The sequence below is a fragment of the Petaurus breviceps genome, unplaced genomic scaffold, assembly GCF_028583685.1.
Source record: "Petaurus breviceps papuanus isolate PSGF00001 unplaced genomic scaffold, PetGlider_PUasm1.0 186, whole genome shotgun sequence".
In the NCBI taxonomy this organism is placed as follows: Eukaryota; Metazoa; Chordata; class Mammalia; order Diprotodontia; family Petauridae; genus Petaurus; species Petaurus breviceps.
The window spans coordinates 6,225,068-6,248,435 of record NW_027185798.1 but is presented as its reverse complement, the minus strand read 5'-3'; the positions used below and the strand labels follow the sequence as shown (position 1 = coordinate 6,248,435).

At 47.5% G+C, this 23,368-nt stretch overlaps 1 protein-coding gene across 1 annotated transcript in view; it reads right to left on the bottom strand.

The window, feature by feature from the left end:
- The window catches only part of CUX1 (cut like homeobox 1), a 301,593-nt gene that overhangs the window by 201,699 nt on the left and 76,526 nt on the right, over positions 1-23,368 (bottom strand). The window contains exon 4 of the mRNA XM_069089141.1: positions 8,953-9,000. Within this exon, the coding sequence (XP_068945242.1) occupies positions 8,953-9,000 (48 nt within the window). The remainder of the gene's footprint in view (positions 1-8,952; positions 9,001-23,368) is intronic.

The window sequence follows — 23,368 nt, the reverse complement described above, 5'->3', positions numbered from 1 at the left end:
TGCCCAGCAGAGCTCCCTGGGACCACTGCCTCCCTCGATCTGGACACTTGGATTAGTGCTGCCTGCCTAAAATCCAATTAGATTTTTGGCAGCCATATTGCCATGTTGACTCAGTCACTGCAGGCAGGTACTTGGAAAGATCACCAGGGCGAGGAGAAGTCGAGAAACAAGGTCATCTAAGGGAGAGCTGACGGGGCGTCTGGAAAAGAGGAGGAAGGCACGTGCCATCCCCACAACTTCCCAGTATCTGATGGGCGGCCAGGTGGAGGAGGGATTAGGCTCACTCTGGGTAGCTCAGAAAGCAAACCAAGACTTCCCGGGAGTGATCTCAACAAAATGAGCTATCCTCCTAACACCTGGCGCTATTCAGAAACGGGGTGGGTGGCCCCACGCTGCAGGCGCCCTCAGGACTCAGGCCAAGGGAGGAGAACATGGTGAGGGGTGGGCACTGTCAAGAAGCCTGGCGCATCTGATGGGACATTGGATAAGAGAAGGCTTAAGGGACCTCCCCACACCCTGGGTCTCTGAATTAGCAATAACAATATTCATTATTATTAACAATAATATCTAGGCTTATATCACTTTAAAGTTTACAAAATTTATATGTAATATAAAGCTTGTAAAGTATATATCCATACAAACAGATATGACATATATGCATTGTATATGTGTATATGTATGTATGGACACACACACGCACATACACTCACACCCCTCATTTGATTCCACCAATATGTATCAATGTGAAGTAGCTGCTATTATCATGCCTATCTCACAGATGAGGAGACTGAGGCTGAGGGCAGGCCCAGGGTCACATAAGTAATCAGTAACTGAGGTAGGATTCAGATTCAGGATGGACAGTTCAGCATATGCCAAAGGCCAAGGACACAAAGAGAAAGGGACGCTCCTCCCTGTTCTCAAGAGGCTGCAGTGGCAGGACAGACAGAAAGGCCCATGGTCCTCAGGGGGCAGCCACAGGGCAGAAGGGAGGGATGTGCAGAGGGACAAAACCTTACGTCCTCCTGCCAATGTTGAGCCACTGGCTGAGGCCAAGGACTCTGGGGTTGAGAATGTTCTCTCATGACCTCCAGGAGTGGAGCCACAGCTGCGTCTGCGGGGCGGCTGCTCTCTGGGTGACAGCAGCCGGTCTTTGCTCTCTGTGGCATTCGTCCTACCCCATCTCTCATTCTAATGCTCAGAGGGATCACTGAGGAAGCTCACAAAGCTTTAAGAGCAGTCTGAGGGGCAAAAACGGAATCTGAAAGGCACAAAGACTTTACATAGGAAGAGCTGTCTTATGGACATGGCGGAGGGTCTACGCAGTGGAGAATGAACTGGGCTCCACCAGATTATTTTTGTGTAGCCATAAAGACCATTCAGTTGGTCTACTGCTGAATTTCATCCGAGATCTCAAAGCACATTACAATTTCAGTGCCCACTGAGGCAGTAAGCAGGGTCAGAAGGTTTTAGTAGCCAAAGCATGTCATAGCAAACAAATAAAACACTAGCCAACAACACAAAGTTAATCTCTTTTCTGTTGGAATTCATCAATTACTTTCTAATTGTTAGAGGGGATCACATTTTTGAATTAACTCTATGCTAAAGTCCCCTGTGGAACAGTGAAAAACTCTGCCCTCAGATTGCCCAAAGAGGACTTCCTGGCAGCTAATGGCAATGGACTATTTGGTAACCAAAACAGTCTTTATCTGCAATTCTGTCTGATTAAGAGTCAGCCACAAATACCAGCCGGGGTCTTCCATTGGTATACATTCTTACACTTGCATCATGTGACACAGAAGGGGACAAAGAAACGGAACAATTCTCCTTCCTGGGGGCAAAAGCACCATCGGAGGTAACAGGTAGTTTGCATTCAGCTAATTGCAGGGTTCTATGTTGCTGTAATGTTCCTCAGTGTAGAAAATGGACCTTTATCTAAGAAGGAAATTTCACAATAATATGGGCTTCCTAAAGCTTTCACTAAGCATTTCCTCTTCATGAAGCATTTCAAAAGCTGGGGGGCTCCATGTCTCAATGATCCCAGCTCCCCCACAGGCTACAAGACCAATATCTCTACAAGTGTACATACCTTGTACTTACACACATACACACCCACTATATCTATCTATGTAATTTCTCTGTCCCTCTAACCCCTCTTCCCACATTGAGAAAGCCCAAAATAGGATCCTCATTCTACATATGAAGGCCAAAACATTTCCATATTGCCGGGATTTGGGGGGGTGGGGGGAGAGTTTTCATCAGTTCTCTCTGGAGGCAGATAGCATTTTATATCACGAATCTTTTGGAATTGTCTTAGATCTTTGTGCTGACATGATCTAACGTTCTGGGTAGAAGCTTAGACTATGTAACAAATCTATTTCACGTAACCCAAATCTGAAGTAACTAGGCTAGCTGGAGTCTGTCGATACAGTCTCAGTAAGTGTGAGAATGGCCAACGTCTGTGCACATAAGCGAGATGGCTGAGAGGCAGCCTGACTGACAACAGATACAGGCTGGAACGGGTGATCCATGTGGGGAACCAGCAACTGCTGGGCATCTCAGAGCCTTTGAGAATTGCTTGGAGGCGCCAAGGGGCCATCAGGCAGTCTGTGTCAGAGCAGGCTGAGTCCAAGGCCTTCTCTATCTAATATGCCACGGCTGCCTTTGGCTTGGAGATATTTAATTTTAATACATAGACAAATTAAAGCCTGGCATTCCAAACTTCTAACCTGCCCTAGAGTCCTAGAACTGGCAGGGAGCTGGAGCTATCGACACCATTGTATTCCAGAAGCAGAGGAACTCTCACCCCTCCAACAGCCTCAGTGATGGAGAGCTCATTGACTACTGAGGCAGTCATATCATTACTGGAGAACAAGCGCCCCCTTTCATGGAGCCCAGGTTGGTCTCTCTGGAAACAGGCTCAAAAAGAGAAGCCCCTGAAAACTACCATCTCTGACCTCAACAAGATTAGGAAATGCTTCTAGCAAGGATGGGGATGTTTCTGGGGTATGTGCTGATGGCTCCTTCGGGGAGAATACCCTGACAGCACCAACACCTTTGCCAAAGGTTTGCAAGACCGCGTGAAAAGTCCCACCAGGGTCCCCGACCAGGGAAAAATCTGCGGGGAGGGAGTGGGAGGACACTGTTTAAAAACAACTGGGAACTTGGGGTACGTCATACCATTATCCATGCTAATTTTGCCAGGAGAGTGACACAATGGAGAACAAGATCAACGACAATTTTAATGAAAGTCGGCTTCTTTGCAAACTATTGCCTTTTCATTAGAAGAATTTTCTTTTGCTCTTTTTTGGTTGTTCTTCTGTTCCTTTTTTTGGCTGTCATGAGCCCTTCTAGCATTCTGGAGAGGCTCAGGGATCTTTCCAAAATAAGATTTTTAAAAGAAATGCTAAATTTCAGAAGTTAATTTTTTAAAAATCTCATTTTATATCCAAATTCTAGCCCCCCCCCCACCAAGAATCACCCCAGTTAAGAATTCCTGGTGTAAGTCATCAAGAACTGCTCTATTATTTTTCTAGACCAAGGGAGAGCAGCATGTAGACTATTTTAAGTTAGTTTCTAGTTTTCTTACTTGATTGCTGTGTGTCCTTGGGACAGTCACAGATCTCTCAACTCCAAGTTACAACTACCTTCACCTTGCAGGTCACAGAGGGCTATACTGATGCAAGGTGATTGTATTCTTTCACCAGGAAGAGAATGAGCTTTGCCCCAAATGTCGTCTAGTCCTTACTCTCAAGGGATACGAGGGAGATGGATGAGGGAGATGCCTTGAGTGTGAAAATCTGTTCAATATAAAACCAGCACTTGGAAACAACAGACCCAATCTAAGGACGAAATAAGGTGAGATTTAACAGAAAAGCATGAAAGCAGATACTTGGGTTCAAACAATGAACTGTCCAACCTCTGGATGGCAGATACAGCTGGGAGGAGTGAGTGTGGGAGGGACCCAGGAGTTGTAGGGGCTTGCCTGGCAGTTCAATCTGGATTGAGAGAGGGGTTTAGGGGCTAAAACCTGGGCCCAGGCTTATGTCTGACATCCCTGACCTCAGCGATGTGGACATTTCTCCACTGGCATAGACTGGAACCACTTCAGACCTCCCATCTGCAATTTTTCTTCATTTCAACTTAATTGCTTAAGTCTCTGTGCCAGGAATTGGAGGATTCAAAGCCAGAATAAAGCCAGTCCCCATCTTCGAGGGGCCTGGACATGGTGCAGGATCTCCTCTAGCTTTTTTTCTCCCCCAGTGTTTGCCCACAAGGCATTGCTGGTTAATGTGATGCAGCCTGCTTACACCCACCATCCTCTGCTCCATCATGCACTGACCTTCAATTCTGATTCTCTGGAGATCATGATGTTCCATGATTCACAGCTAGAGTGAATCACTGGGAAAATACGGGTGTTTGAAAGATTAGCTGTGCTGGCAAGGAGCAGCTGAGAATTACTCAAAGTGCCCTATAGCTTCCTTAGTCAGCCCAGCTCAGCCTTCTCTTCCTCCTCCTCCTGAAGTCTGGTCCCAGCTCATCGTGGTGTGTGTCCAAGATGCTGGGACTAAGGCAAGCTTCATCCACTTAAGCTCTTCTGTGTGGATTGTCAGGCTCATGTCTGGAATCATCACGGATCTCATGAAGGAGGCCTCCAGGTGGTGAGCTGGAGAATGCCAGCTACAGTTCAAGGTCATCTCAGAAAGGAGACTTGGAACAACGTTGCGCCAGTCCTGTCCCCCCCCAAAGCGGCAGCAAACATATTTGTGACACTCCATTTCCTACCTCAGGAGGATCCCTGAAGGTCTATAAGCAGAGGTTTGCTGGGGACATCACTGAATAGATGCAGAGATGTGGAGAGTTTGGGCTCCATGACCTCTGAGCTCCCATCCAGCTCCAAGACGCAATGAAATGGTAATCAACAGTGACACAAAGAAAATATTTACATGTCAAGCAGCTGCTTATTTTAAAAGGTCACAGCATTTTCAAAAATTCCTATTTCCATTTTGTGCTTCTCCTCCCATCACAGAAAATTAAGCCGAGGCACAAACCTAAGACTGAAGGTAACGTTTAGAATCAGGCTCTGACCATGCTCGGTCACCGAAGCCATCAATCAGGGTCCTCAGATCTCTGGCTGCCTGATGAGTCCATTCTCAGGTTGTCCTCCAACCGTGCTCCAAAGAATCATGCGCTTTAATTACAAAAGATTATTTTAAAGAATTTACGGAAGGGAGGGAGGAAGGGAGGGTGAGAGGGAGGAAGGAAGGAAGGAAGGGAAGGAGGGAGGGAGGGAAGAAGGAAGGGAGGGAGGGAGGGAGGAAAGCCACAGACAGACTAGAATTTATAGAGCTTGAAGAGAATTATCACCTGACCAAGCAATGCTACAAACAGCCATTGCTACCCATAAGTCTGATAATCTTTAGCAGAAGAAAAGGACTTTTTACAAAACCTGCTCCTTTTTTAACTAGGTGGCACAGTGGATAGGATTCGAGGCCTGGAGTCAGGAAGACCGGAGTTCAAATCCCACCTCAGACTCTTACTGGCTATGCAACCTCGAGCACATCACTTTCCCTCTTTGCCTCCTGGTGAACCCCTCCAGCATCTTTGCCCAGAAAACTACAAATGGGGCCATGAAGAGTCAGCTGCAACTGAAACAATTCAACAACAGAAGGTGCTGACAGCAATGTGGACGCATCAGAGGAAACGAACAAATCAATGGCAGCCTGACGGTCACACCCGCTAAGGCCAACGCTGAAATGATCCCAAGCAAAAATCAACCCTTACGTGCCCGCCCTCTAGAAGCTTCCATTCTAAGGGGGCCAACACAAAGAAAGTATCCGAGTGCAGAAGGCCCTGCATCCTGCACGGGAGCCTCTGTCTAGCATGAAGCTGCTTTTACAATATTCAAGGCTGGCTTCACAAAAATCCCCCCCAAAGGTTTATGAAGCAGTTTCCAGAAACAAGAAACTGATACAACTTCAGTAAAGAAAGGAGATTTTCAAGAGACAAAGAAAAACAATTTCACTGAAGAAGAAAGCAGGACGTGTCTAAGGAGACTGGTGTGGACACGGGGGAAACTCGGACCAACTTGGATCTTAAAATGAAATGTGCCAGAGATGGATGCGAGGGTGGGAACGAGAAGAGGGGTGGCTCAGAGCAGGATCTTCTCTAAGAATTGTTCTGGGAGTCCTAAAGCTCACAATGGATTCAAGATGACAAAGGCAAAAGATAAATAATGCTTTTTTAAGTTATGTTGGGTGAAAAAGGAAGACCAAAGAGGGAGTGATAACGGACAACAGGAAGCTGGCCGGGCCACTCAATTCTTGTATTGCTTCTGTTTTTTCTGCTAAGCAGAAGGACCTCTGGCCTGGGGGAGGCAGAGCAGAGCCCTGAGAAGGTGCCTACTGTGTGCCTGCTGTCCTCACAAAGCTGATAATCAGGTGGAGAGGCAGATGAGATTATGAAACAAGGTAAAGAAGACAAAGTGACCAGAGCCTGATGGCCAATGAGGGCTCCCAGGAACAAGGACAGGGAGATTCCTAAGGGGGAGTGGTCATGGCCAGCGGGTTCACCAGAGGATAAGGGCCTTGGATGAAGGCTGTCACAGCCTCAGAGGCCAGGACGAGCACCGCTTCTTGGAACAGTGACCAGCTGGCCTGTTTGGCGCGTGGGGCTCACACCGCGGAGGAGGCCCAAAGGCAGGGGGGACAGGGCCTTGAATAGCAGGGTAAAGAACTACATGTGGAATGTTGTATGAAATGCAGCTAAGGGGAACTCTTCAGTGCTAGGATCAGGGATGGTGGCCTCTTGTAAGGGATTCTCAAGAGAACTGAGTCCAGCACCTCGGTGAGTAGATGAGAACACTGGGCTCAGAGAAAGGAGGTGCCTTGCCCAATACCACACAGACAGGAGCCAGGATTTGAGCCCAGGTCCTTTGGTTCCATATCTAGCCCTTTCCTCATGGCACCACCTGCCTCTGGGGGGGCCTCTAAGGAAGGATTACAAAATCAAGGCATGATGCATACCATCTCCTGGGGCCCTGGCCACTGGGATGAAGGTGTCCGGGACCATTTGTCATAATCATTGCCCAGCACACATAAGGAGAATCTCATATTTTTAAACCTTGCTGCATTACAGAAGTGTGAGCTATTATCACAGGGTTGGTAATAAGGACATGGAATTTATTACCTTAATTGGTGATCCAGGCTGAAAGCAGAAAGAGCGTTACGATCCGTGGATAGGAGACCCTCCCAGGCTTTTAAGGAACGGGCACAGCCCCTCCCTAGCCTCTGCAGATTGATATCTTAGGGGTCAATTATGCCCTCCCAGAGGCCATCCACTGATGCCAGAACTCTGGACTGCAGAGACCACAGGTCTGAGTCAGGAGGTCACAGTCTATCTAATAATTTTAAGTGAAAATAATTTCAAGAGAATATAGCTATATAGCATTTTTAACCTAATTAAAATGAGTATTTTTGGAGTGCTTAAAAGTGTCTACAAAGTGCTTTACAGACAGTATCTCACCTGATCCCATGACAGAGGTCTCAGTATCATTCCCATTTCACAAATGAGGCAGCCCCATCACCACTGAATATCAGGGCAGGCACGTGGGTCCACACCTCTCCTGGCCTTAAGCCCAGGCCCCGTCCCCTACTCTATGCCAATACTCAATGACCTCCAGAATGCCTTCCTATGATCCTCCATCTTTCTAATGGAAGCAACCAGGCTAGCAAGATAGGCCAGCTGGCACAGGAAAGAAGCCAGCTCTGGATATGCAGAACCCTGCGCACGCTTAACTCTAAAGGACCAAGCAGGCTGCATGCAGGGGCTAGCACTGGGCGGCTCACCCTTCAGGGGGAGTCTTGTGGGTTTGTGACTCCAGAGGGGCTGGTGACCACCAGAAATAGCAACCACCATCTTCCCTGCGCTGAGGGATTCCCAAGACTCCTTCCTTACCAAAGTCCTAGGAGGCATCTTGGTTCAAGCTGTATTTTTGTCATTTTTGATGTAAGTAAACTGAGGCTCAGTGACACCAGGAGCCTTGCCCATGGTCACACATCCACAAAGTGTCTAAAGTTGGAGTTCACTGGGCCACACCTTAGCGTCTCCATAGACCAAAGGACGGCTTCTTCCCTACTGTTTGAAATTCCTTTTTCTTTTCAGACTAGCAGGAGCCCATCAGCTTGGCACCCCAGCATCCCCTCAGATTCCACCAGACCCTCCCCTTCCCAACCTCTGGGCCTTGCCTCTGGCACGCTGCTGCGCTCACTCTCAAGTCTACTGAGCCTTTCCACCCTTGTCACAGCTGAGCTCCCCCCAAATGTGTTATGTCCCTTAATTAGAATGTGAGTGCGCTGAAAGCTGGGATGTCTCACTTCCATCTGTGGCCTAGCAGAGTGCCCAGCACACAGTAGGTGGCTTAAAAGATACCTTTCTATTCTACTTATTATACCATAGATAGAGAGGCGGCCTTAGAGCCAGGAAAACCTGGGTTTAAGTACAAATTGACACAGACTAGCACTGTGACCATGGGCAAGTCACTTAATCTTTCACTGCCCAAAGCAATTAAGACTTTATAAAGTTGTAGGATAAATGCCAAGCTACATAGGTGGAGTAGGGACTTCCTCACAGGGGAGTCCCTAAGCTAATGAAATCACAGGTGGGGAACCCACCCCCACCCCAAGCCCCAAGCAAACACCAGCATCAAAGTCCAACCACAGACAATCACACAAATCATAAGCAGTTCTATGAAACCTTTGCATAAGAATGGGTGTGGTTGGTGGAAAGTGGAATTTTACACAAAATCTGCATTAGACCAATCTATATATGGCTAGTTAAGGGTCAAGCAGAGTACATAGGTTACCTAACAGACATTTATTTAATGTGAATAAAAGGAAAACCTGTTTCCCACATACAGACACCTCAGGGCACAAACTCAACAATGTCAGAACTTACCTCTCCTTGGAAACTCTTCAACAGAGGAGCAACCTGCTTACGCAGATCCTGGAGCCCACAAAAGGATGAATCAGGAGGCAGACATGTGAAAAAAAAAGGAGAAGCAAATACGTTAGGCTGTGGGCTCTACAACGGCCCGGAGCAAAACAACATCAAGCCACCCCCATTTCCTTTTATTTCTAGTATATTATAGACAAATTTGGCTTTGCTTAATCTAAATTTTATTTTAATCAAGCTTGGTTAGATTTCATTTCGAATAATTAGTCCTTATTTGCATACACCTGATTTCATAAGCAATGTGATAAAAACAAACCCAACACCTCTTCGGTGATGTCAGCTCTGGCAACGTGATAAGGTCTACTATGATAAATTCACTTGAAATAAGTAAATGTTATGATTTAGGTTTGAACATTATTTCTATACGAAATGGATTAAGGCCATAACTTTGACTTTTAAACCTTTTCTGAATGCACTGTTAATGTAAATTAAACATCAAAGGAATAAAGCTCTCTTCAGAATCCCTTACTACCAATTTGGGTGCGCCTTCTTGAGAAATTCATTATGATGAGGATTCACAAACCAGAGAACTGACTGGATGTATAAAACCAAGACCATTCGGGTCCCTTTAGCTAAATGCTTTGAGTTTTGGTACATATGTTGTTATTATGGCACTGAAAACTGGGCATGAGCAAAGGAGAATTCTGTCTTTATACAGCAGCATAGAGTAGAGAGTCTAACTTTGGTGAAGACGGCACTTTTATCCTTAAATCAAAGCAGATTTGTCCATTTGCAGAGCTAGGGATGTCTTACAATTTCAAAGGAAAACCTGCTTAAGTGAATGTTTTTCCAGTAACTTGGGTAAAGGCATCCACAGATGGGATGCTTATCAGATTTGTTAGTGACAGGAAGGTTGGAGAGGTAGGGTGGGCAGTGATACTGAATGACAGGGCCAAGATCTGAAGAGATTGCAGCAGGCTGGAGCATGGAGCTAGGCACAAGAAGATAGAAGGGAATGGGGAGGAGGGGGTGAGTGTAAAGTCCACACCTGGATTCAAACAAATCAACTTCACAACCGGCAGAGAGGCTGGGCTGGGGTGGTCGCTTAAATGCAGAGCAAGGAGGGGAGGGAAGAGGACTGACAAGACGGGGTGATTGATCAGATATGGAGGAAAACATCCCCAGAAGGGCCACAGAGAGAAGCTGGTGCTCAGACCGGGAGCCTCTGTTTCCTTGGTCGAGTGGGAGGCGGGCTCTCTTCTGACAGGGACTAAGAAGGGTGGCAGAGGAGGTCTGAGGAAGGTCAGGAAATGCTGGAACAAGGAAACAAACATGAAAGGCTCTTTGGCCAGCCAGGGTCTCGATGCAAAGTCTAGACTCCAGTGCAGTTACAAATGGCAGGAAGAAATGGGAAGCAAACATTAGTCTCTTCATTTACTACAGACTGTTTTGGGCAAAATGGCGGGCCCAAAAGCATGGCGAAGGCTCACCGTTCGGAGCCGTGCATGTCGCTGGATGGTCAGCCCCCTGGGGAGGGCCCCACATGCACATGGGATGGGTGATGGGTGAGGCCCAGAACACAACAAGAAGAGAAAAAACACCTGGGAAATAGCACCAAACTTGCAATGAGATGCACGCAGAAGTCGTCGTTGGGTGCCAAGCACTGTGCTCCAAAATAAGGAAATAAATAAAGCCCCAGCTTCCCAACATAAACATTCTCCCCGTTATTACTGGGACTGCTTATGGAGAGTGCCACAATGGCTGCAGCAGAAAAAGGCAATTGAGAGAGATGGTGATGGGCATGAATGGGACCCCCCAGCAGCCTAAGGGTACAAATCAAAGAACTAAATGGAAATCACTTTGCAGAGTGCCTGCCCAAAGCAGGTATTAACAAATGCTGAATTACATTAGAGATCCAGATGGAACAGCCCCTGCTAGTTGGAGATGACAGAACACAAAATCCCTGAAGGTGGGGGCTGGTTTTTTCTGGGGTCTGTATCCCCAGCACCTGGCACAAAGAAGAAGTTGAATAAAAGTTTCCTGACTGGTTTATTGGCCCAAAGATGGCTGTGCCCTCATGCCCAGGACACTTGAGGACTAAAATGAACCACTCTGGACTCTCTAGAGATAAAATAACATTCTGCAACAAAGCCATTTCAGGGGCCAGGACTGGCCCTTATTTCTTGAGCTTGGCAGCAGTGGGCTGTCTGGGGATCCTAGCAGGTAGGACAGAGGGATGTTCTTCCACCTCTGGGCTGGACACGCAGGCCTCCAAGGACCCTTCTGACTGCCCCATTCTTTGAAGTGCTTAGAATCGACTGGGGGAGTCCAACATAGCTGAGGATGGCCAAAAATCAGTCAGGAAGCACCTGGGAGGAACGTCCTGTGTACCAGGCACCGAACAGAGGCAAAAAGAAGACACCTTCTGCCCCTGAGGATGCCCCAGGAAGGCAGGTAAGCCAGGCCCACAGTCACCGTGGAAGCTGGGAGCCCAAATGCGGCACAGTAATAAGGGCAATGGTCCCCTTGAGAAACCCTGAAATTCTGGGGGTCGGCACTCAGGCAAGTCTGTACTTTGGCATTCTATCGTACCCCCAAATGCTGAGCACAGCTTCTGGTATACAGCAGGAGATTAGTAAATGTTTGCTGGCTGCATGACTGGCTTGAGAGGTAAATGGAAGACAGAAAAGCACAAAGTATTTTAACATTCATGCTAAGAACACGTTAAGGCCGTCAACGGCTCTTCCTATGGTCCTCTTGAAAAGGTAAATGGAATTATTCCTTATATTGGCCACAGAAGACATAGGCTTTAGGATTATAGCTCCTGACAGGGAAGGGCCCTCAGAAGCTATCTTGTCTAACCCACAGCAATGCTAGGATTTGAACCCAGGTCCTCTGACTACAAATAAAACATGTTTTGCACTAACTACACCACACTGACTTTTCAAGGTCTAATGGAATCCCCCTAGTACAAACTTTGAAGAAAGAAGGTAAAGAATAAATAAATAATGTGTAGATTCCTTCTTCAGACTCATGGTAACTCAAAAAGTTCCCTGGTCTGCCTGATCCCAATCAACTGGGCAATGAGCTATTTTCCCTGGGCCTTGAAAAAGACCAGGCCATAACAAAATTGTTTCTTTATGTTCTCCCGCCACCCACCAACAAGCTATTAGACTATGGGGGCTTTTAAACAGTGCGACGTAAACACTTCAGCTATGTCTCCTACCTTCTCCCTCCCCCCTCACAGTCATGTGAGCAAATTAGCTGTATTTGTCTAAAAAACAATAAATCACTTCATTTCACAATTCAGATTTTAATCACAGGATCCTATAGACCTTGGAGGACATTGATCCAACCTCTTTCATTTTACAGATGAGGAAACTAAGTCACAGAGATATGAAATAAATTATTTGCCCCGTGGATTCAATTGCTACCAAGTGTCTGAGGTGATATTTGACCCCAAGTTCAGGACTTTGTCTGTGACAGTTGACCAAAAAAACATGCTTTGGGGTACTGAAATGCCAGAAAGAAGAACTGAGAGATGGAGGGAGGGACAGATACCCCAGGAAACAAAACTGCACACAGACCTCGAGTCACCAGCTAAAAATCACTCCTGCTAAATTTATTTTTGGCACCCTGAGAAATTCCTCATCACACACTGCCTGCAAATATTATCTGCATGTCAGACAGAATTCTGCCCTCCCTGTACTAAAGCAAAGAGACAAAAATACAGAAGCTCAATCCTGACCCATGGGGATCTCTAATGTCACTTAGCAAGGACACTATATGATTTATTGTCATCTTAAAATGTAATGCCCTTTGCTGTCTGGGGAGGAATCGGGCCCTGAAGAATCAGCCACTTGCAAGCCCCACATCAAGCATTTTCCTGAAATTTTCAAACAAAGGCAGAGGGAAGGGGAGGGCCTGGCTGGACACAAGTGAAATACTGGATAGACAAAAGATTTTTAAAAAAACGCTAGTTTCTGGAGCCATGGAATGGTCCGTCAAGTCGGATACCACCAGTCAAAACCCCTCCAGAGTTTTCTGTTCATGGACCACTTAGCCCAAAGCACCCTCCAGTTCCTTGGAAAAACCCAATGGGCCATGATGCAGACATACTGATGTGCGATCAAGCTGGTGATCAATATCCAATGTGTCTTAGTAGGACTGAGAGTCATAACGTGGAATTTTTTCTTGCTTGGCATTGGGCAAAACATGATTTATTAACATTTAAAAAGCACTTTGTATATTTACAAACCATTTTCATTAGTTCTGAAAATCACCCTGAGCCAGATGGGCATGATATGCCTCCCTCTTCAAGGAGGGAGAAAACAGAGGGAGACCAAGGTTAAAGGGTCTTCTGGGAGCTCCCTGCGTGGCCTTGTTTTTCTGGGGTCCATCTCTAAGGGCTCCTTCGGTCTCTGTACCCACCCTCCTACTGGCTCTCCTCCCTGCTCCAGCTTTCAGTCCCTGCCTAACCTAGGACTCAGAAAGGAGCATGAATCTGGGGACCCAGCTTTATGAGACCTTGTTGACTGAATGAGTAAAACCTCATCCACTCAAAAGTGCTATGAATCTCTTGGGATGAGCTGAAAGCTTATAAAGAAATTAAGTTTGTAAATAAGATTATAGGATGCTGGTTAATCTGTACAGAGGAAGAAAAACTCTCTTATATACTTTAGTATACCTACAATTTGCATGTAAATGGCTGCTCTTACAAGTCATAAAGGTAATAAAGCTGTCTTTAAAATACTGAGTATCAAAAACATTTAAAAATGATTGTTTCTGGAAGGGGAAAGGCTACATTAGGAAATGCAGGTGACATAAAAACACAAAATTAGTGATTGTTGCTTTGAAACTGAGTAACTGACAAATTTCCCCAAATTCAGACCCATCATTTCCTAAATCAAAACCCAAATAACAAGGTTGCACCGCACCTCATTACTGGCTTTATGGCATCGGGCCACAGAGCCCAGATGAAGGGGTGAGCCAAGCTGCACTCCATTTGCAATTGCTTTGAAGCCTGCCTGAATCTGGCTTCCCCCCTGCATTATGGGATAACTTCACCTCTGAGGTGTCTGTATCTTATGATTTGTGACAAAGGCCCTTTGATCTTTCCTGGTGGATAAAGTGGTCCATAATAAATGGTCTTGCTAAGAGCACTGGCCAATGGCATCTCATTTCCCCCACTGGGTCTGTGGCTTCCACAGTCTGTCCTGGAGGCAGCACCTGGAGGTGGCAATGGCCAGGGAACATCCCAGTGGCTGCCAGAGGAATCATTAGGAGAAGCTGCCCAGGACCATCAGCAGCCCTGACGTGGGGAGCTCAGCTGTCACATTCTATTTCGGACCTGGCTCATCAGGGGAAGACTGGGAAAAAGCTCCCTTAAATACCCTTGTTTTATGTATGTGTACTAAGGGGCTGGTATACGGCTTAACCCTAGAAATGGAGCGAGAAGGTTGGAACCCTCATAAGACCAATGACAGACAACAAAAACATGGGTGAAATATTGATGGAGAAGGAGGTGAGAGATGGTGCCCACAGACTCAGAACCAGCAGAGATTCCCAAAGGAACCCACTTAACCCTTGGCTCCGCTCCTCCTCTAGAGTTGTGCTAAAGGCCCTAGGTATGGATCCCAGATCTATTCAAAAGGATCCCTAAATTAGAAGAGTTTCTTTATCTTGCTTGAGCCCTAGGCAGACAAATTGTGCCCCCAAGTCGCTGGGCAATCCAATGAAGTCCAGTAAGCCCCTCTTAGAAAGATGCATTAAAATGGAACCCCCAACTGCCACCCCAAAAAACAACAAAGGCCTACAGAAGAAATGTACTGTATCAAAATACAGTGACCAAAATTTTTTTAAAGCAAGCTAAAAGTGTCCAGTTTAAGAACTCCTAGTCTAAAAGAGGAACTCCATTAAATTTACAGATACCAAATTTTACCTGGAAATTCCAAGTTAATCCAAAAGCTAGAAAAGGTGGGGAGAGTGTGAGGATATTTTGGGGGGGGTGTACCTCAAATTTCACTCTCATTCAGTCTGTGGCTTGTGTTTTCTTTTGATGACTAATCTAGAGCCCTGAACTCTAAAAGGTAGATTTTGGCTGCAGGAAATGCGGCGGAGCTGGCAAATTAATCAGAGAGACCTTTCAATGCTCCCCTGGCTAGACCTTCCATCCCAACATATGAATTATTCAACTACGACATTCTGGGCTTCAGGTTTGGCCAAAATATCAGTATGGGGGGAAAGCCCCGCAGCCATTCCAACCTGCAGGCCAGTGCCTCGATGGGGCCAGTACAGGAAATGCAAATGTTTTCATGTCTCTATAGTTATCCCTTCCACATCACCACTTTCCCCCTCTCTGTGGTTTTGACAGATTGTGGGCTGGCATAAGAAATTAAATGAGAATATTTTGGGAGTTTTGCAGAAACCACAGACGACAAACAAAGGTCAACAGATGACACAGAGCCTATAACCAAATACCTAGCCCAAATTTTACAATAAGGTTCTGTAAACACCCCCATAAAAGAAAAGGGAAACATTTAGACTTCTCTGGCATTAAGGGAGGGCCAAGACATTTCACATGGACTTTCCAGATCATGGGACATCATGCCCCTAAACCCAATGATGGGGAAGGGGGAACTGGATTGACAGAGCAGAGAGTTGGGACTCCAGACTGTCTGGGGAAACGTGGGCTCCCAATGGCTTGACGTCAAGCCACAGCGTGTGTCCGCTTTATTTTTCTACGAAAGTATTCTGCCGCAGTTGTCACAAGGCCAACAGGATCCTGGGTCTGGAGCAAGAAGGGACCTTGGGGGCCAGAGAGGCTGTGACTCGAATAAGGTCATACAGCCAGTAAATGTCAGAAGTACGATTTGAACCCGATCTTCCTGACTGCCAGTCAAATACTCTCCCTACTGAACCTCACAGAGTCCCCTCAACCTTCAAAAAAAGAAAAAGAAAAATAATTTTATTTCCTTGTCTACCACATCTGAACGTGCCAGGTCGAAGAGATCAATGGAGAACCCTCAGAAGGCTTGGAGATGATGTTTTCAAAGGGTTTATTGTATTTCACTGGAGACCAATCACAGATTCTGTGGCTGGCGGGCTGTGATAGGCTCACAAAGGCTGATGGCGCAATTTCAGTGTGAACATTTAAATCAAATGTGGTGGAAAAAATGTTGATATTGCAGATTAACCTTAAAAATGATAATGGGAAATTTTTTTTGAGGGTTACAACCAGTCAACCCTGGGATTTCATATTCACAACAGTGATCTCTGCGGCTGGAAGCAGCACAGAGGATGGACGGTGGCACTCGTGCACCTCAGGGGCAGTCCCGGCCCTGATGTTTATCAGTCGGGACACTTGGGGATGTCCCTTAAATTCTCCAAGACTCAGTTTCCTAAACAGTAAAAACAACGAGCTGGACTCAATGAACAAACTAAGCCCTGTCCAGCTCTAGGGCCCGATCCCCTGAGCTCCAAGTACGAACAAGACAAGTTAAACCCTCTGCTAGCTATTCTGAGACTGAGCTTAAAACAAGGCTTGGGAGAAAGTAAAGCCACCATCACTAATCATTAGACAATTGAAAGTGTTACCATCCATTGAACACGGGCTTGTTCAGGCCTTATCCAAGGAGGGGGTGGAAAAAAGGAGCTAGAAATCATCGTATATGGCATTTATTGGTATACATGACAAAAGCCCTCCTTCTGTGTATCAGAAAATGGAATGGAAATCTTGGTGCTTTCTCAAAGATTGTGGTAAAATCCATTAGTTTTAATTATTTATCAGCAGTCAGTTTAGATTACTGCTCATGACCTATTTCTTCACTATATAAGCCACCAGAGAGAATGAATATTCCTTTTCTATAATAGCTGGTTTTCCTGAAACCATCCCAATCAGGTGTAAGAGATGAATCCCACTGCAGCGCGCCAGGGCTCTGCCTTCTGCCATGACCGCTCCCTCCCTCGGCCACACGGGCCCTCATCAGGTGTGGGGCTCTCCTTCCCTGGTCCTCCCCACTCCCACACATTCCTCTGACGACACCTTGGATGCTGCTCCTCCCCTGTGCCCACCCCCACGCGCCATCCCGAATAATGCATCGTATATCCTGCCACGTGGCCTGGCCTCTGGCACCATCGTGGACATCACATGGTGTGGCAGGAAGAGCAATGACCTGGGGGTTGGGAAGCCCTGAGCTCAATTCCTGCCATCGACACATATCAGTTATGTTATTCTGACCAAGTCACCTATCTTTTCTCAGCCTCAGTTTCCTCATCTGTAAGATGGGGGTAATGACAGCACTTGCCTCAGAGAGATGGTGTGAGGGTAGGATGAGGCCTTCTAGAGAGGGGGCACGCATGTAACGTGCTAGTAGTCATCATGATCTGTCAGGTCAGACATGGACAGGTGGACAAAATGAAAGCCAAAGGGCTCTGCAGGCTGGCAAGGCAGTACCTCTTGGCCCCCAACAGGCCACAAATTACCTTCCCAACAGCAGAGGGCAGGGGCAGTCCCAACCACCAGTGACATTCCTTCCAGTGAGATCATGGCCATCCAGACTTACTGCCTGAGGCCCACTACGCCTAGCCCTCTGACTGATGACTGAGGGGACTGAGGGGGCCGGAGCAGCGAGTGGTGCTGGGAATGAAGTACGCCAGGCTTGCTTCAGCGGGGCCACCTCTCCCTGCTTCTTAGAGACACTTCACTAAGGACGCAGCTTACCCTGACCAGAAATCCCTGTGTCTGATCTGAAAACTGGCCCCACACCGGTCAGTCGGACATTGTTTCTTTGATTGCTCACAGATGCTTGGGAGGGGTGGGAACCGCACCTGTTCATTCTTCCCTTCCCAACCTGGAAAGGCCTTAATCCTTCATCCAATTAGAAGTCAGATTGCCCAATGTGGTATCCTGGTTAATTGTTTCCTTTTAATTAATTGGCCTTATTTGATTGGTTGATTTTAATGTATAACAATCTGTTATACATTATATATATATAACCCTGTATTTGGGGTCCAGTGCCAAAGCTGAGGAAGGCCACTTGTCCGGATCTATCAGACACCAGGCACACACCACTCACTACCAAGCGTGAAGCTCTTTCCTCAGTCACTTGACCTTCTGCCCACCAGATTCCCTGCCCAGACCCAGAGGCACGGCCCTCAGGTACGCAGGGGCTCTGGTGTCTGCCCCTGCACTGTATGAGGGCCCTGAAGCTGAGCCATCTCACAGCTACTGTCTCCTCTATCTGGTCTAGGAGCTCCCTGGCTGAAGGGACCATCTCCTTCTTCTGTCTGGAGCCCAGTGCCTGGCACATTTGTTGTTGTAGAGTCGTTTCAGTCCTGGCCTACTCTCTGTGACCGATCCCATTTGGAGTTTTCTTGGTCTGCCATTTCCTCTTCCAGCTCATTTTACAGATGAGGAAACTGAGGCAAACAGGGTGAAGTGACTTGCCCAGGGTCCCACAGCTAGGAAGTGTCGGAGGCCAAATGTAAACTCAGGAAGATGAGTCTTCCTGACTCCAGGCCTGGTACTGTGTTCACTACACCACCTAGCTGCCCTAACTTAGCACATGATAAGCCCTGAATAAATCCTTTTTATCCATTCATTCATTTATGAAGGTGGCCCACAGAGGTAGGCCTCTGCATGGCATGGTGCCGGGGGAGGCCACTGTGACCAGAACCAACCAGGCAGAAAGAAGGAAGCCTAGACCATCAAAACCATTACTGCTAATTATGAAAGTAGCTCCATTTACATGGTGCTTTCATGAGATTCTGGATCTAGAGCTGAAGAACCTTAGTGGTCATGGAGGCCAACCCTCTCATGCTACAGATGAGGAAACTGAGGGCTAGGGCCACATCTGGTAAGCATCAGAGGTGGCACTGAAGCCTCTCTCCAAGTTCAGGGCTCTGTGCTAACTTGAAGTGGATAAAACACTTTCCATCCAACTATAAAAAGTACATTATGTAAATATGGTTATCCATATTTAACAGCCAAGGGGAATTGAGGCTCAGAAATTAGGTGACATCTCCTTGCTCCCAGGCCCAGCAAATGGCAGAGCTCGGGAGCCTGCGGAAATTCTAACCAAGGTCTTCTGAAGGCAACTCTGGAATCGTCTCCTGCCCCCAGGCGCCATTCTGGAGGCAAAGAGGAGAGGGGAGGGGGAGCATAGGAAGCGTAGCCTGGCAGGGATACACGCAGGATATCCTGGGTTAGAGGCTGCTGGCAGAAAGATCAGATCGGAAGCTGCTACAGTCATCCTGGCATCAAGGGGGCAGGAGCCCAGACCAGGGGCACTTGGAATGAGACAGCAGATGCCCACTGGAGGGGGGCTTCAAAGGCAGAACCGATAGGACCTGATGACACAGTGAGTGAAGGATGAAGAGGCCTCCAAGACTCTGGCCTGAGACTGGGTCTGAATGCTTAGTTTCCTACTGACTCTGAGGGGGCATCTGCACCGGGCTGGGGGAGAACAGCCCATTCTCTTTGTACCAGATTAGTGACCCATAAGGATGGGCTCCTCCCGCCCTGGAAGAGCTTCTAGGAAAACACAGAAAATGAACACAAAGCCCTTCCCTCCCCCCCCCCCCCCCCCCCCCCCCCCCCCCCCCCCCCGTTTTTTTTCTCCTCCATGTTTTTATTGGTTTTTTTCTTGTCTGAATCTCCCTAGTTGCACACGGCCCCCCCCCCCCCCCCCCAGAGAGGGCACCTGAGCCCAGCTCCGAGCACGGCTCACTGCCTTGTGTCCTCATGAGTGAAAGCCACAAGTGCCAAGGGGCAGGCTTGGCAAGACAGCAGCAGAAGAAGCTTTGGCCTTGGGCAGAGCACAAGCAGCAAGGGAGCCCTCAGGACCACGAGAAGACACGGCAGGCTCCCGGCTCCTCCGGGCGGCTTCCTGTTGGACCTTGTCTGGGCCCCCAGTTCTGGAGGCCACATGGAAGCACCTGGAAATGCGGCCCACTCAGGACCCCGTTGGAGAGGGTCCAGCCCAACATGCAGAGAATGCGCCGTGTGCCTGAGCAGCTCCAGTCTGACTCCTGCACCTTCCACCCCTTCCTGGGCCTGGCACTGCCCCTGGGCAGGCAAATGCCGGAGATGCAGCTCATCCTCATGGGCCTCTATCAAACAGCCGTGCCTTATTTATCACACGAGGGTCTCTATGGGGGTGGGGGCAGAGTTCGTGAGCACTTAGAGAGATTCAGACAAGAAAAAACACAATAAAAACATGGAGGAGAAACAAAACTTCAAAGGGCAATGTTGTCACTACCGCGTCAAATTTAATGCACACTTAAAAGCGCTGTCCACAACAGAAGCTCACCATTGCAGAGACAATCCCCGTTTTTGTTCTTTGTGCTCTGAAACGTTCCTGTCAGATGTCCAAGTTCCTAACCAGAAACAGTCCTGCCCCCTCCCCCCTTCACACACATGCAAATCCAGGCCGACTCCATCAGGTGACCTCCTTGCCACTAACAGCTGGCCACGTGGTCCCTTTAAAGCAAAAATAGAGAAGAAATGACAAAAACAAGAAACAGGAGCTTTCTAAAGTAAACATACGAAGAGTTGGGCCGGGGGAAAAAAAGCCATCCCAGTTTCCTGGCCACAGAAAGAAGCCTATGTTAGCTCCCAATGCTACGCAAAACTGTGCTTGCTGATCTGATGACCGTGTGCAAGCATCTCCTAACGAGGGAGAACAAACCTGACTTTGGAAGTGTGCACAAACCCAGGAACGGAACACACAGCCATCACACATGCACATTTACAGACAGATGTGCATGCTCGTGTGTGTGTGTGTGTGTGTGTGTGGACAATCCACAACTCTGAAACCATCTTGACTTTCACACCGGTTCCCATTTGTGTGTCCATACAGATGTACATATGAATATGTGTATAGATTTGTTTCTGTGTGCCTCCGTCTGTGTGTGGGGACACTGTTCCCAAGGGAGCAAATCTTCATAGTTATAAGAGGTAGATGTCGCCAAGCTATCGGTCTGTATTCTACTGGTATAGATGTCGGGCCCTATTCGTCAGTATTAACATTCATCTAAAGCCACAAAGCGGCAGTGGCCTGCTGGGAAAACCAATGGCTTGGGGTGAGAAGAACCTGGCTTTGAATCCCAGCTCCGTTAACACTGCACACAAGTCACTTAATCTGTCTGGGCCACATTTTACTCATCTGTAAAGTGGGGTTAATAATACCTGCACCACTAAGAGCTTATAAGGTGGTTGTGAGAAAAGAACTTTGGAAACTTTAAAGGCTTACAGAAACATAATTAGCCTGGTAGGTTTTGTCCTTCCCAAAAGCAAAACAAGTAGTAATAGTGAACTTCCAACAGACACAGGAAGCACAAAGTAATCAATTATTCCCTGCAGAACCCTGACCAAGGAGGAAAAGATCTGCCCAGGGATCCAAATGATGGAGCCCGTGGAAATTCTGTTCCTGGTCTGTTCCCTGGGTCTCTAGTAACCAGGACCACCGTCCTGCCAGCTAACTTCATCTTCTGCACCCCACCCTCCCAGCAGGTTGATTCAAGGGTTAGGGGGACACTAGCATCTTTCATTTGGCTAAAAGAGCACAAGAAGGTAACATCAGTCATTCTCATCACCTACAAAATTCTCTGACTTTCATAATTGCTCAATGTTGGTTAGTAGTAAATGAATGAAAAGGAATTTTCAAGTTCTCTTTTAAAAAGCCAAGCACAGGCCAAAGCCCTGGGCACTCAAATTCAGAAGCCCAGATGGAGCCTGGCCTCAGGGAGCTTATGTGCCTGGTGCCAAGACTGAGGAGGAGCAGGGACCAGGAAGGTGCTCTGGCTGGGGAAGTGCCAGGGACGGAGATGGGAACCTTTCCAGGGCCATGACAGCATTGACTGACCTATGGATCTGTAATGTTGGTCTGTCTCATGAGGCTGGCCTGAGCAATGATTATAAAGAGTAAGATGGTGGTCAAGTCTTTTGTAAATAAAAAGGGTTTCATAAATACTGATGACAAAATGCTTCATGGAATTCCTCCAAACTCATGGATGGCAGAGCAGCTCTGGTTAAGCAGCTTCAACAAGGTCTGCCACAGAGTGGCCGTGCGCAGGGTGGCCGCGCACAGAGTGGCCGTGCATAGGGTGGCTTCCAAGACTATTTGGAATGCCCTGCCCCACCCTCCTCACCTTGGCCAGCACCATCCCCTAATGACCTTGTATTGACTTGGCATACACTCTTCTGGGTCAAGCATCCAACATTTATTAAGCTCCTACTGTTTGTACCCAGAGGCAGACTCTGAAGCCACGTCAGAAGTTCCTGAACTCTGGAGCCTGATGGTAGAGGCCCCCTAAGCATGCAAACTAAACCCAAGAAAGGCCCTTGGGCCCAAACTGGGGCAGCCCCAGCTATCAGAAGGGTTAAAGGGAGATCTGGGCTATTCCCAGGAACACTTCAATAGTGGTGAGGCTCTTGCAGCCTCTCTTTACTACAAGGCACTTCACCCCACATGACAGATGGGAAAGCCCAGGCCTGGCACCAAGGCTGGAGCTCACATTCAGGCCTCCAGGCTTCAAGGCAGAGGCTGTTTCACGCCCCCAAGCAGCCTCCAACTGGATGCTTGGAGCAAGTTTTCCCAGGGGGAACAAATGGCTGAAATATTTTCAGAGCTGTCACAACCCTCAGTATCACCAAAGGCAGGGGGCTACAGGGGGCCAGGAGCAGGGATTTGATTTAACTTAGCTACAAAGAAATCTACTCGAAGAAAAAACATCTTTGTGTTACAGCCAATGGTACTCAGCAAGTCCTATGTTCAAAGGGACCACAAGGTGAGAGACGGTAAGTTGGGGGAGGGGGGCAAGGAAGGAAGAAGGGAAGGAGATGGGGAGTAAGAGGAAAAGAAGGGAGGAAGAGAAGAGGGAGAGAGGAAGGAGAAGAAGGAAAGAGGAAGAGAGGGAAAGAATGAGGGAGAGAAGGGAGAGGAGGGATAGGAGAAAGAAAAAGAGGAAGAGTGAAAAAGAGAAGGAAAGGAGGAGGGAAGTGGAAGTAAAGAAAAGAGAGGGAAAGAAGAAAAAAGGGAAAGAAGGCAGGAGGAGAGAGAAGGAGAGATGAAAGAGGACAGATGGGATGGAAGAAGGAAAAGAGAAGGGAAAGAATGAAGAGAAGGAGAAAGGGAAGAAAGGAAGGAAGGAGGGAGGGAGAGAGAGAGGAAAAAAGGGAGGAAGGGAAGTGAGAAGGTAGGAGAGAGGAAGGAACAGGAAGACTCAGAAAGGGCAGGAGATGGATTAAATTTATACAATCAGCTTAACCTAAAGACCCTTTTAATTCAAGGGAATACAATGTGTCACAACAGAGCTTTTGATTCTGTTTACCTGTTTCTTAAGGCATACATACACTACCGTGTTTCCCTGATAATAAGCCCTCCCCTTACTGTGTAAGATTCCTCTAAAATAAGCC